Source organism: Rhinolophus ferrumequinum, chromosome 7 (genome assembly GCF_004115265.2).
Source record: "Rhinolophus ferrumequinum isolate MPI-CBG mRhiFer1 chromosome 7, mRhiFer1_v1.p, whole genome shotgun sequence".
NCBI lineage: Eukaryota > Metazoa > Chordata > Mammalia > Chiroptera > Rhinolophidae > Rhinolophus > Rhinolophus ferrumequinum.
The window spans coordinates 41,999,339-42,015,113 of NC_046290.1; the positions used below are offsets into that span (position 1 = coordinate 41,999,339).

The 15,775-nt window shown below is 34.8% G+C and overlaps 1 protein-coding gene across 2 annotated transcripts in view; it reads right to left on the reverse strand.

Moving 5' to 3' along the window:
* The window catches only part of SGTB (small glutamine rich tetratricopeptide repeat co-chaperone beta), a 32,978-nt gene that overhangs the window by 4,088 nt on the left and 13,115 nt on the right, over positions 1–15,775 (reverse strand). Inside the window, exons 5-8 of one of the 2 annotated variants that reach the window (XM_033109925.1) lie at positions 14,896–14,995; positions 4,049–4,153; positions 229–367; positions 59–121 (exon numbers count right to left, since the gene is read on the reverse strand). In XM_033109925.1, coding sequence (XP_032965816.1) covers positions 59–121; positions 229–367; positions 4,049–4,153; positions 14,896–14,995 — 407 coding nt within the window. The remainder of the gene's footprint in view (positions 1–58; positions 122–228; positions 368–4,048; positions 4,154–14,895; positions 14,996–15,775) is intronic. The other variant, XM_033109926.1, reaches the window with a different exon arrangement.

Here is a 15,775-nt window from a genome sequence, read left to right on the forward strand (position 1 = left end):
GAATAATATAGCTTTATGGAAAACAGAGCCAGCAGAGCAGAGAAGGAAATACACTCACCATACTAATGAATGCTGGATTATTTATTAGACTAGCCATGTCGAAGCTCAATCCAGTTCCTGTCTGTAAAACAGTTATAATATCTGAGAATTACACTAACCACTGAAATGTAACTACAATAAATTGTGAATGACAGAAAATACTTCACTTATTTAGCATTAATAACTTACCGGACTGGATGCCTCTCTTAACTTCTGTTCTGCTATTTTCAGATTTGACTTATAGGAATCATTTTCAGGGTCAAGATCTAGTGCCTTTTGGTAACTTGTAACTGCTTCTTCAAATTTATTCATGGCAGTAAGGGCCAGCCTGAAAAGAATAGAATAACAGAGTGTAAGATACATGATTAAAGAACATCAGGACATCACACACGTCCAACTTCACACACGTCTGTCCAATTCAAATTGGTATTCAATTTGAATCCAAATTATACTTAATTTATTCATTATACTATGGTTCACAGAAATATCACTAAAATTCCTTATAATTCTAAGATTCTGTAAGCCTGGACTCTCTCCATTCTGCTTGCTGACACCTTGGCTGTCCCATATTAATCATGAACCTAATGCTTAGAAATGAACCGTACCTACCCTTCCATTTTTAAGCCTAATATGTGAAGTAATTTGCTTTATAAATGATGAAGCTCCATAAAGGTATGAACTGACTAACAATCCTGTGGTTACATACCTCCATGATGCTAAAACCACTTCAAGGACTCCGAACTAGTTTTGTGCTTCATAAGGTCACACTTTCTTCCTACTTCCTAGCAGAGACACTGAGTCACAATAAATATCAATTCACTATAAAAAATAAAAATAGGCTGTGGGCTATCATCCGACTATTCCTGAACAAAGACATGTTACTTATTAAATAGATAAAATTAGCATCATTTGCAAGTCAAGTGACATTCTTCTTCTAGTCTAGAGTTGTTAAATTTTTTTGTTTTCCTCCACCGAGTTAGAGTTTATTTATTGGAAAATGACTTCACAACTAAATGATAATGGTACTAATGGAAAGATAGTATTGAGGTTTTTTTAATTTGCTCTAGGTTTGTTTTTAACAAATTACTCCAATTACCTCACAGACCTCTGATCTCAATAAAATACAGTGCTTACCCACAGAGAAATTCTCAGACCCTAATTAGTTTTCTACCAGTCAACCATGAAAGATACTTCAGAGTCCTCAATTAATCAGCAGTTGATAAATACTTATTGAAACCTTATTGTGCACAAGACACTATTTTAGATTCCACAATGAAAAAGGTAAAGTTCTTGAGTTTAAGAAAATGTCATTCTACCTGGGGAAGACAAGCAACAAATATGCAAATAAAAGAATAATATTAAAGAGAATGAATAAGGGAGCTGCTCAAAGGCAGCCACATCGAAAAGACCTCAAAGATGAGAAGGAAGCAGTCATTTGAAAATCACTGCAGGAGCATCCTAAATAGAAGCGGCAGTAAACGCAAAAGGCCTGAGAATGATGTAAGGTTGGTATGCTTAAGGAACAGGACAAAGGATGATGAGGAGGGAGAACAGAAACCAAAGTGTAGAAAGATGAGGTCAGGGAGTAATCAGGTGCCAGATAATATAGGACCATGGTCTGGAGTCTGGCTTTTATTCTGGTTGCAGTGGAGTGACATGATCTGATTTATGGTTTAGAAAGCTCTCTTTGGCTGGTCTCCAGAGACTCCACAAAGAGGGGAGGCGGGGCAGGGCAGGGCATGGAGGCAGGGAGACAGGAAGCTATTGCAGTAGTCTAGGTAAGAGATAGTAATTTGGACTAGGGTTATAAACAAAATAGCAATCAGTGCTTGAATTCAAGATATATGTGGAAATTGGAATTAACAGGACTTGCTGATAAAATGTGTCAGATATAAGAACGAAGGATGACACCTAGAGTTTTGACCTGAGCACTGGTAGGTGAATGATAGTAACATTTACTGAGGTGGAAAAGATATAAGAAGGGAACAAGAGTTCTGTTTGGGACATGTTAAGTTTAAAATGCCTATTGAACATATAAATGGAGATGAAAAGAAGTTGAATATTAATATGGCATTCAGACATATGATTTAAGACATGTAACAACTTAAGAGATCCATCAACGTGTACGGTTGATTCTCATTATTCAGAGTAATTATGTTCTATAAAGCCACCACAAACACTAATTTAGCAAATACTAAACAATTGCTCGTAGGAGAAATATGGGGTTAGGTTCCTGTGGTCACAACATTTTCGCCAACCAATCAATACATAACCTTGTTTTATGTGTTTTTCTGCTTGTGGAAACCTTATTGAATATATAGTATTGATTCATTAGCATTGAATTTACAGCCAATAGCACTAACTCATCCCTGAACAAAACTTACCTAACGTGTATTTTTTTCATAAGGCACATTACAACCTTCTTGTACTTAGGAACACTAGAAAATACTTCAGCCAACATTTGGATCCATTGTAAACAGGGAAATCAACAAAAGGCACAAAACACAATACATACACACACACATATATACATATATATACATATATATATACACACACACACATATATATGTGTGTGTGTGTATATATATATCACTAAATAAACTGCAAAAAAGACACTCATTTACAGCTTGAGCGCTGAAACAAAAAGGGCATCGCTTTATCTGACCTCAGCTCAGATCTTGCACGTCAAGTGACTCAAATTTTTCACTGCACTGTGAATGAACACAAAAGCACAGTGAATATTGAGTTGGGGTTACAAAAATAGTTTAGCAAATAGGTGAATTCATAAATACAGAATCCATGAATAATGAGTATCAACTATAGATGGAATTCAAAAGCATGGGACAGGATGAAATCAGAAGAGAGAAGAAACCGAGAGACAGGCAGCAGAGGAAAGGCCAAAGCCCTGAAGTACACTGTTATTTAGAGGAGGCAGAAAAAGGAAGAAGCAATAAGGAAGACTGGAAAAGAGCAGCCAGTGAAGGAAAGGAAAACCAGGAATTGTGGTGTCACACAAGCCTAGAGAATGAAGTATTTCAGAAATAACACCTTTTGTATTTGATTTTCAAAAAAATAAAATAAGTTGATCATGCCAAATATGAAAAGACGGGTAGGGTGAGGATAAAGAACTAAACTTTGGCCTTGGCAAAATATAGACAACTGGTGACCTTGAGCAGAACTCTCAGTTGAGTGATATAGACGAGTGAGCTGAGAGAGAATGAGAAAGGATGAAGATCAGACAGTAAGTACAGACAGCTATCCGGGGCTTTGAAGAGAAAGAGGAACTGAGAAATGACGCAGCCTGGGGAAAGGATGATTCCAATTGCTGATTCTGTACGACCTTTTCACATGCGGTCATCATCACTGTTAGAGACAGGAAAACTGATGTTGTAGAAAAGAGAGGAGATGATTACAAGTATAAAGTCCTGGAGAAGATACAAAGGGATGAGATCTGAAGCATGAATGAAGGAGGCATTAGTCTTAGGTAAGAACCGTTCCATTTTAACAGCAGAAAAGGCAGTCTGTGTGGACACAAGTGCAGGTAGTTTGATAGATTTGGAAGTAGGAAGATGAGCTACTTTTCTTCAAAATGCCTCTATTTTCTCAGGTACAAAGCAATATCAACAACTGAGAGTCACCATGGAGGATGTAGTAGAAATTTGAAGAGAGAAGAGTAGGTGTCAAGCAATCAACCGGAGAGCGGTACAGTGAATTTAGAAAGAAGTATAGTAGGACTATCTGCCAAAATCTGAGTGCTCAGGAGATTTGTGTCCTTAAACATGAAATGAGTCTACTCATTATGGCTATATGATTTTCTCTAACAACCAACCATTCACCATATAACTAATAATTTCTCTCCCAAATCACAGAAACTGCAGTCATTTTCTCCCTCAATGTCTATTTTATCTTTTTGTTTGTTGAGAGGATGCAATATTAAGCAGGAAATTCAAAACAAAGCCGTTAAGAACAGCATATCTGATACAACTTGGCACGACTTTGAACTTACCCCATTCTCCCATAGGCCTTGCTGTACTTTGAATCAATTGCTATTGCTTTTTCACAATCCTTTATTGCATCTGTGTAGTGACCTAATTTACTCTGAGCAGCAGCCCTAAGAGAAAGAAAAGAGAGTTTTATGATAAGCAGCCTTCAAGGCATTAATTTAGATTTTCAGGTTCTAATAAAACTACATTTCCCTTGTCCCAATTTGTATATCACTCCCTGTAAACATCTGAATCAAACCGTCTAAGATAATTCTATAATCTAATGAAAAGAAAATTCAGAAACAAAATTCGAAGAAAACATGCAGGCTGCCTTTCACTGTTTGCTCTGCTACAGAAAAGACAAACATGCGGGCCACACAACTGATCTACCTATTTATTGCCTTTTTAATTTGCCCAAACTGAAAACTGAAAGCACGAGGGCCTTTGGTGTCACTAGGGAGGCACACAGAGTGAAGGGCTGCTCTGAACTCAGAGTGCTGTGCTGTTAAATGGCCACTTTCCTAGTACAGTTAAGATCACCCAGCAAGTCTAACTTAAAAAATCCAACTGTGGATTAAAAAATCCTTAATTGTGAGCCTAAATCTGGCTGTAAATGAAGGACGGCAATGCATTCCATCTACTTAGCACAGAATCTCAGAGCAATTAAGGACTGTTTAATGCCTTCCAGCTTACTTCTAACAAAACTCTCCTGGGATAACTGGGACCTGACAATACAATGAATGCACTCACTACCCCTCTGCACAATCTTGAGAGTAGACAGCTCTCTGTTTCCCTACAGTAGGCTGATTCCAACCTTCAGGGCACTAGCAGACCAGTAGAATTTCTGTTCAACATGCAAGTCCTTCCAACTGAAAAGTTCCAGTGTGTCTCCTGCCCTGCTTCCCACTACCACCCCATTCATTCTTCTCCAGACTACATATTTATACTTTCTTCATTTAACTAATATATCTATTGAGGGTTAGCTAATGCACACACACTTTTCTAGGCATAATAGATAGAGCAGTAATCAAAATAATATTCCTGCTTCAATATTGCTTAGATTCCTGGGGTCGGGAGATGGAGGGGGCTGACAGGGTATAAAGAAAGCTGGTGGTGAATCCCTTTTTCTGTCAGCCTTTCTTTGTATAGCATGACTGAGACCCTTACTTCTCAAACTAAGATTATAAAATTTGAAAGAAGTAAACAGTCTCCTTTGCTGCACTTTTAAAAAAAGTACAGGAATCAACAAACCTATTTTGGTAGTTTATGTGAAAAAGAAGTATGGGTTTATTTGATGGAATAATACAAACTAACAGCATGACAAGCATGATCACTAAAAGAAGAGGTATAGAATTATCACTTTCAAATAATTATGAAGAAAAAAATGAAATAAAATAACCCAGTCAATACAAGAAAAGCCCCCCCCCAAAAAAAAAAAGATGGGGAAGGAAAAGAACCTAAAAAATAAAATAGCAGAAAACAATTTAAATATACAAGTAATTACAAAGTTGCCTAGATAAAAATCAAATTCTCAAATTATATAAATATCACTTAAGACATAATCACACACAGGTTGAAGTTAAAGGGATTGAAAAACACTGCACGCTATGACACTGGAATGTGAATTGAAGTTATCTGTATAAATTGATGACTTTTCAAAAAAATATTTCCTAGCTCTGAAAGGACCTGGAAGCAGTAACACTTGAGTAGCAATGATTACCTCTTGCAACCAGATGTTGGTTTTTAAATACCATTAGCAGAAATAGCTGAGCCCACATCTAGGGCAGAGAAAGTACAAGGCAAATCTGGAATACCGTGTTTCCCCGAAAATAAGACCTACCCAGACAATCAGCTCTAATGCGTCTTTTGGAGCAAAAATTAATATAAGACCCGATATTATATATATTATATTATATTATATTATATTATATTATATTATATTATATTATATTATATTACATTATATTATATACTGGGTCTTATGTTATAAGACCAGGTCTTATAGTAAAATAAGACCGGGTCTTATATTAATTTTTGCTCCAAAAGATGCATTAGAGCTAATTATCTGGCTAGGTCTTATTTTCAGGGAAACACAGTACCTTGTTGTCTCAGAAAGCAACAAAGTATTCAAAAAAAAATTAAGTTATATAAAAAGACATAAAGCCAGTTTAACGGGGCTCTCACTAGCCAAATGGGAATAATTTAAATATAAAAATGGTAACTTATTGTAACACATTGAATAGTGAATATTTTAAAATTCATGAGTTTATAATTATACTGCAAAAAGTTGGGGGAGGAGAAAGGAGGAGGAAAACAGAAAAGGGGGTAAAGGGAAGAAAGCTCTCTACAGAAATATATAAGGAAATATATGTGAAGGATATGATAAAATTAGAAAATCATCATTTTGTAACCATCAGTGTATTAATGATTTAGGAAAAGATCATTGAATGGATGATAAAACATTGAGTAAAAGATTGTCGGGAAACAGGATATTCACATGATCTGATACCACAGATTATTTTTAATTACAAAAGGAATAATAGAAATGGTGGTCAAACTTAGAAACACCATTAATGGAACAGTTTGAAATTATGTGCCTCCTAATATAATTCAATAAATGGTACACCTAATCATTTATGAAGGCTTTATACCAAAATTTAACCTAAATTTAATCATGAGTAAACAATTGTACAAATCTAGAATAAGGCACATTCTATAATATCATTGGCCTGAATTCTTCAAAAAAGTCTATGTCATGAAAAACAATAAAAAAAGACAAGGATATTTTCCAGATTAAGAAAGACTTAAGTGAAATATCAAAATGCAATTCATGAGCCTTAATTGGATTCTGGATCAAGACATAGCTATAGAAGGTTATTTGGGGGAAAGTTAGAGAAATTTCAGTATTTTTTTTTTTTTTTGAGAAATTTCAGTATTAATGCTAATTTTCTTACATGTGAATGGTATGACACTAATGTGGAATATATCCTTATTCTTAGGAGATATAATTTAAGTACTTAGGATCAGCAAGAAAGTTGTAATTGTACACACAGACACACACAAACACACTCACTCACTCACCCCCAGAGAGAGAGAGAGAGAGAGAGAGAGAGAGAGGAAGTAAAAATGGCAGAATGTTAGTTACTACTGATTTTAGGGTATGTGTGTATGGGTTTTCATCATATTACTTTTACAGTAATTTTAAATAGTTTTTAAATAAGTTTTAAATTATATATATATATCTCACATGCTGCCACATGACTGCTTCACCATGAGAAGTCTTCAAGTTGAGGCAATTCTGCCTTCTAAAATTCACTGAATCAATTCAACTCAAACTTTTGTTGAACAGCTATAATGTGCTAAACACTGACCTCAAAACCAAATATAAGAGATGAAAAAAATACATCTCTGCTCTCCAATCTTTCACTGTCTAATAGGGAAATAGACATGTAAATAAATAAACAGTATGATAAATACAACAATGGAAGTACCAAAGGAAGAGGCAACAGAGAAAGGTGTGGTTTAACCCTATGCAGAGCTGTTCAATAGAACTGTCTGTGATAGAAAAGATCTTTATCTGTCCTATCCAATACTGTAGCCCCTAGCCACGTGTAACTAAAGAGTACTTGAAATAAGCTAGTGCAATTAAGGACCTGAATTTTTTATTTTATTAATTTTAATAATTTACATTTAAACAACCACCTGTAGCTAGGAGCTACCATATTGGACAGCACCACTTCATAGGACATGGCGGGGGAGGCATAGGGGCATGGTCAGGAGGTTGCGTAGAAAAGAAATTAAGAAAGTCTTCCCAAGGGAAGCAACACCTAAAGGGTCTTGAAGGATGACTAGCAGTTGACCAATTAGATAAAGTAGGAAATATTCTAGACAAAGGAAGGAGTACATAAAAGCATGGATAGATGTCCCACCATGGTATTTTTAAGAGATCAGTAAATTTCACATTACAAGTGCATAGAAAGTAGAGAGAAGAGGAATGGAGTAGGAAGAAAAGATAATAAAGAGAAAAGAAAAGGAAGAGCCTAGATTATAAAAGATTTTACGTATCATGCTGAGAAGCTTAAATTCAATCATGTAGGTATCTGGAACTAGTGAACAGAAAGGCAAGAGTTAGATGATTAATTTCACATTTTAGAAAGATCCTTTTGGCAGAAAAATGGAATGGGGAGTGCAAGTAGAAATGGGAAGCCACTAGTTTAGAAAAGTTAAGAACCTGGACTCAGGGAGCAGTGATGAAAAAGGAAGGGGAAGAAAATGAGTTACTTGGGAAGTATAGGGACAGGGAAACAGAGGAAGACACCCTGATCTCTGGATTCAGATACTGATAATAAAGCCAGGAATACAGCAGGGAGAATCGGATCCAGAAAGAAGAGTGGGCGTATGGGAATAGAATGACAGTTTCAATCTTGATAACTTTCGCTTTAGATACAAGCTGCAAGCTAGGATGGAAGCAGATTTGCCTCGCCTCGTTCACAAAAGAAAGAGGAGAGAGACTGAAAGTCTGAAGCCAGAAAAGGGAAGAGAAGTCAGGCTACATTTTAATCTCCTGTGAGATGAGGCCAAACATGCCAGTGTGTGAACTGAATAACAATGTGGTCTGCTCTCTCTGCCCCTGCCGTCGGGTTATCAGGGCATAACTAATGAAATTCCAGCAGAACAATACAGTTCAAGTCCCCATGTTTTCAAACAACCTTGCTTTCTTTAGCTTGTTAGAGCAAGAGCATGAATATTGTGCTCTATTTTTATAGAAAATAAGGCAAAAAAGAAATCACAGGTATCTTACATTTCCCACACTATATATATCCTGCTAAATAAATTATCGCAAAAACCTGTTCCTACAACTAGGAATGACATTGTTTTTCAAAGAAACAGATATTAAAGGCCTAGGACTATGCTAGGGACTTTATATATATATATACATATGTGTGTGTGTGTATATATATATATATACACACACACACATACATGGATATATATATATATATATTACTCCTCACAACTACCCTGAGAACTGGTTAGTATTATCTCTATTTTACAAGTGAGGAAATTGAGGCTCAAAAAGGTTAAGTGGCTGCCCAAGGTCATACAGCTAGTAAGGGGCTGAACTGAGATTCAACGCCAAGTTCAACAAACCAAGTCCAAATCCCAGTGAACCTAATGACTACATGGTGCAATGGATGTGAAAGAAAACAAAATACGAAACAATGTGGTCTCTATTCCCATCTTTCTCAGAGTTCACACTGTCACTAGCATTCCTTGGTACTGTGCCCTAATGATTCCTAATTTTGCCTTTCAAAGTACACTTTCCAATTTAAAATGGCTTCCCCCTTCCTCTGTCTTTCTAAGTTTTAGCTGTCCATCAAATCCAGCTCCAACTCAAATTCCCCATCACGGGAGAAGCCTTCCAGACAAATTCTTTCCATCACACTCTCTTTCCTGTCTATCTTCAATTCTGTTTATTGCCTCAGTCATTCAACCATCCAACCACCCCAGAAACATGAGACTGCTATGGGTAAAGTAACGTACTCAGCAATGAGGTTGTACAAAAGAAATAAGAATATTATCTAGGGACAGAAGACATAGAAAACTAGCTAGTTTAATATGAAATATCATTTAATATTATAAAGTACTTAGAAATGTTTTAGACCTATACTCAATCATTTGTTGTTCTATGTATAAAGTGTTAATGTGAGTGCTTAATCACTTCAACATCAGTGGAAATTTCTTATATTTCTTCTGTAGTCCTTCCATGCATCCTATAAAAACTGGCTGAACTCCTGTGAGGTACTATAGGTACTATAGGAGATATAAATAGATACAAGATCCAATCTCTGCCCTTCACCTGAAGAAATAAAACAAGTGTGCACATAACTGTAAGATAAGACAGAGTATATGACCAACTTACATAAATGTTACATATCATGGTAAGTGCTAGGAATATAGAAAAAAAGCAAAAATAATTAACAGGTTTTCAAGGAAGGACTCAGGTTTTCCTGGTATCTAAGCTGAGCCTAAAGCATCATTAGGATCCTAAAAGGCCAAAATAGAAGAAAAATGCTAGAAAAGAAAGACCTGTGCCAACTGATCGTTTTCTAACTTATAAAAAAGTCACTTCTATAAAAAGTATATTATGGTTCATCCTAGTAAGTTTAATATAAGAACAATATTTTTATTAGTAATAAAACTGTAAAAATTAATATCAAAAGGAAGATTTAGATCTGCTATTCTGAGCTTCCAATTCTTGGCAGCCAACGGGCTAGAAAAATAGCAAGGGATAGTTGGCAAGATTACAGGCTATTGAGATATTTATAGCTACTAGAGTCTTACAAAAAGATCCTAAAACTTTATTTAATATGTGTATCAAATACAGTTTTCTAATTATTTAATATTAAATTGCATGCTCTATTACTGAACTCTTCAATAAATATATCATTTAAATGCGAAAGAGAAGTATAGTTATTGACTTCAAGTTAACAATAATTAAATGAAAAGCAAGCATAGGTACTGCCAAGAACATCTTCTAATACAGTACTAGTGGACCTAAGACTAGTGAACCTTAATCTCATTAAAAATGAATGATTGATTTAGGCACAGATTTACCATATTCATAGTGAAAAGTGTATGACTCACTGTGCTTTATAAACAAGCAATTTTCTGGTAACATTTATATCTGGTCATAACATTTTGTGACACTACTAAATGTATTTCAAGATTTCACATGCTAAATTAAAATATTATGTAATTACATCTAATTACAGAGAATGAAATTCAAACATAAAACCACAGCTTGGAGAATTTATTCTCCACAAATTAATTGGATTTTCTATTTTTCTGGGTTAAATTATTAGAACAGGTTAATAATGGGATTTTTGTGTGAAGAAAGAAAATGTAGGTTTCCAGTATCGTCAAGTAAATCCATATGGATCCAACTCTTAGACAAACAACAACTATAAATCACAAAAACAAAAACAAGAGAAAAAACTAATAGCATCTCAGGTGACCATGAATAGGAAAATGGCTAAGCAAACTGTGGTACATTCAAACAATGAAAATATTACTGAGCAATTAAAAAAAAAGAAAAAACCACTGATACATGCAACCACATTGTTGAATCTCAAAACCATTATGCTGAGCTAAAAAAGTCCCCCACAAAAAAGTACATATTGTATGATTCCTTTCATGTGATATTTTAAATGAGAATAAATTTAATCTATGGTGGAAAAAACCCCCCAAAACAATGGTTGCCTCTGGCGAGTGTTTTAGACAACTGATTCTGAAAGAGCATGTGAAACTTTCTGAGCTGATGGTAATTTTCAGTACTTGTTAAGGGTTTTAAGTTACACAGGTATATGCATCTGTCAAAACTCAGTGAAAGTCCAGTTAAGATTTGTGCATTTTACTGCATGTAAATTTTACCACAAAAGAAAAAAATGTTAAATTTTGAACTCTAATTAATGAGATACATGCTAATGTATTTAGGGAAAAGGGGACTGATGGATGCAATTTACCTAGAAATGCATGAAAAATAAGATGAATAATGAATAGAGGCACAGAAAGGTAAATAAATATGTGATATAGCAACTATACTAAAAACCAATGGCAAAAATCTATGTATGCATGAGTATTCATTGCAAGCTTTTTTAAATTTTGAAAATTTTTATTAAAAATATTACAAACGATAAAAGAGAAGGAAAATGACACTAGCTTAATTCAGAACAAGTCCTATCAAACTAACATCATTTCCTTTTTATTTTAACAGGGTTACCACTAGACTGATACATCAGAGAAAAACAACTGACAACATATTTGGACCCAATAAATTTAGAATCTGTTTATATTCTGATCAGGGGGAAAAAAAAAACATCGCACAAATAATAATGGTAGTAATAATGGTAGTAGCTATTGTTGTGTACAACTCTCTTTACGAGACACTTTACTAGCAGTTTATTTATATTAACTATTTGATCTCTACAACAATCCTATCAGGTAAATACTATTATCCACATTTTACCAAGAGGAAACTAAGGCATTGATATGTTAGGTAATTTGTTCAAGGTCACGTAGGTAGTAAGTGGCAGAGCCGGAAATTAGAATCCAAAGAGTCTGGCTCAGAACCCAAGCTCTTAACCACTTCCCTATGATTGCTCCCTCCGTTGACTTAATAATTGACATCATGTAGTCAACATAATGTAGACACAGTAGTCTTCTCACGTTTGTGGGTGACATGAAACTAGGAGCAAAAGCAAATACATTACTTTATAAATTATCCAAAAAGATTATGAATAAGAGACTGTAGCAAGATAAAAATCTACAAGGATAAGCTGTAAGATCCTGCATTTGAATCCAGACAACCAACTTTACCTCCAGTAAGAACACTGGTACACAGCAGGTGTTTGGCAAGAACATGTCAAATGAATACATGATTGAATGATAGGATAGAGAGAATGTGTGAAAAACAAAGAGAGGCTTTAATAAACCAAAAACAAAATATGAATTTAGTAAATAATGCTACAAAATGCTAACATATAATTATGTTATCTAGAAGTTGATTAAGCGAAAGCCCTACAAGACTGTTCTCTCAGACCAATACCAGATAAACTGTGTTAACTTCTGGAGCTACACAGGAATAGATAACAGGTAAACTGAAACAAGTTTAGAGCAAAAGTGCAAGACATAAAGCTGTACAATCTGAAACATTATTGAAGAAGCTGCGAACATTTAACACGGAGAAAAGAATTCAAATGAACATGGTAGAAAACTTCAAACTGTCGAGTACTGTGATAAAAAAGGAGAAACATACATATTCTGTAAATAAATGCCCTTAAGAATAAAAATAAAGCCTACTGAGTGAAGCTACAGGAGCTACATGAAAACAAATTCAGTGTGAATATAAGGAAGACAGAATTTTCGAACATAAAAATAACCACAAAAGAAAAAGTCAGCGGAGAAGGGACTATCTCAGAAGAGTAAGAATACCCTAATATGGTAAGAATAACTCAATGAAAGGCCAAATTAACTTAAAGATCTCGTTCAAATCTAAGAACTTACTATATAATGAAAGGTCATCTTTATAAGGCTCTGTTATAAAAAGCTTCAGATTGGTTAAAACATCCATACCAGTCACCAAAATCGACTTGCAATGATAAAATTTAAATGTAAAGGAAAAATAAGAAAATAGAAGTGATTTGTCAAGTCTGTAAATGGGGAGAGCTTTATGCCTAAACACATCGGAGTAAAACTCAAAAAAAAAAGGAAAACAAATTTTTCTATATAAATATTTAAACCTTTTACATGTGAAGAACATCCTTTAAAAGGCAAGCAATAAGCTGTACACTGAGGACAAAGGGATTGTATCTTTAATATAGAGCTGTGCTGTCCAGTACAGTGGCCAGAAGCCACATGCAGGTACTGAAATTTAAATTAATTTAAATTGATATTAAATTAAAAATTCACAATTTAGTTCCTCAATTGCACTAGCCATATTTCAAGTGCTCAAAAGCCACGGTTGCTAGTGGTTACTGTATTAGACGATTCAGATATAAACATTTTCATCATTGCAGAAAGTTCTATTGGAACTGTATATTTAAAACAGAGTAATTTAGTGCAAGGAATTCATTACATAGCTGATAGAAGAGCTGAGGTGCCAAATGGGGGGAAGGTGGCACAGCATTCCAGAGATTAGCAACAGCGGGAAGCCATTACTCCCTAAAACAGGACAAAGTCCAAAACCCAACATCACCTGGCAAAAGCTGGGACCATAACAGGTATCTTGGATGGGAGCTGAAGACAAGGATGAGAAGCAGCCCCTGCTGGATAAACTCCCTGATGTAAAAAGAGGGGAAGAAATAGCCCGACTACTTCCTTCATTCTGTCCTCCAAACTCCTGCCAGCCCCCACGTCCCATGGCTAAACCCAGGCAAAACTCAGGTGACAAAGGAGCCAGCAAAATGCAGCTGGTAGGGGTCAGACCCCTTTTAAAAGGGATAGAACAGGGAAAGAAAGAAGTCTGAGGTCAAACAGGGTAAGGCCTGGCACAGGTACAAATAGATACATTAGAGAGGAAAAAAATGGCCAACATTTTTAAAATACCCTACCTCACTAGAAATTAAGTATAAATTAGAACAATTACTATTAAAATAACATTATTAAATTAATAATAAATAATAATTCATGTACTTAGTGCTGATAAAGGTATAAAACAGGTAAAAACAGATACATTCATACACTCTTAAGGGAAGAAATTAATTTTCAAAATATTTTAAAAGAAATTGGAATAACTTTCCAATTTGCATGAACAATTTTTTAAATGTTTATACAGTTAGACCTCCTGAGTGTATTTCCAAGGATAACTCTAAAGTTTAAAAAAATCAGAAAATAATTTTAGAAACAAAGATGTTCATTGCAGCTTTAAAATGTTGGAAAAAAAAAAAAGGACAACTTCAATGTCTTCCAGTAGGTCAACAGATAAGTAAATTAAGACACATCTATCCATTTATTAAAAGAACACTGAGTGTTTGTCAGCCACTGTGATAGGTGCTGGAAATATTAAAAAGATTAAGAAGTAATAATAGACTAATTTATATCAATTTAAATAATGTTGATGAAGAATTTCAATAATAGAAGAACATGTTTATGATATGCCTAATGAATAAAGCTGAATCTAAAATTGATTACACATCAAACAAAAGGTTAGTAACAGTAGGTGCCTCAAAGTGGTGAGTTTACTGTTTTCCTTTTTTATACTTTTCTGAACTTCCAAAATTTTCTAAATAAATAAATTTTACAGTTCTCCTTCAGAAGATTAATGCAAGTGTTCTAGAACTATAAACATGCCACAATAGTGCCAGTTTACCTGTTGCAATAATAAACCGCATTATTTGGATCCAGTTCTATCGCCTGTGTGTAACAATCTACTGCAGCAGAATAATTTTCTTCTTTCATGTGGTTATTGCCTAAAATAATCAGAAGGTATAGTAAGTACAATATACAAGAAAAATATAAAGTCTGAAAGATAAGTTTTAATCATAGAAACTACAATAATACGAAGGTCAGCAACATGATTTTTCAGTCACACAGGAAATAAATTATATTAATGTTTGTATTTCTTATAAAATTCAGGCTTCAATACATGAGTAAAGGCAACAATTGTGATTATCTCATGGCAAAATCTAATCTCTTCTCATCTTCTTTATCTTCATCTCTCTCCTTCCTTTTAGAGTTGCCCCCCTCGTGCCAACGCAACACCCTCCCCAATCTGGACTTGTATTCCTCTTCTTCTTTGTCAAAATATACATCTGCTAAGTAACCAAGCCCTCAGAACTCTGCTGTGTGGGTAAGCTGGGAAAGCTAATCACGCTAACATGTGATTGGCAGATAACATGTATATGTGCTATTTCTTCCAGACACAGATTCTTTTTAAAAGATTATTGGAGATTAATTTCTAGAAAGAATTTCAGATACCATGGCTAGCCTACAGGATACTGATTTTCAGGAAGAGCATCTGCAGATACATCACAATAAGTTAGCTAGGTTAACAACTGGCCAGTAAAATAAGGAATTTCTCATTGGCTATCTTTCATATTCCATTCAACAGAAAAGTGCCCTGTTCACTTTTAAGAGCCAGTGTTCAAAATGGAAAATTTTAAAACACTAGGATTAGGAGGAAGGATTTACATCCCCAAAGCCTCTATTGTTCCTTCCAGCTGTCCCTAAACCAGAAGCTCTCCTATTAA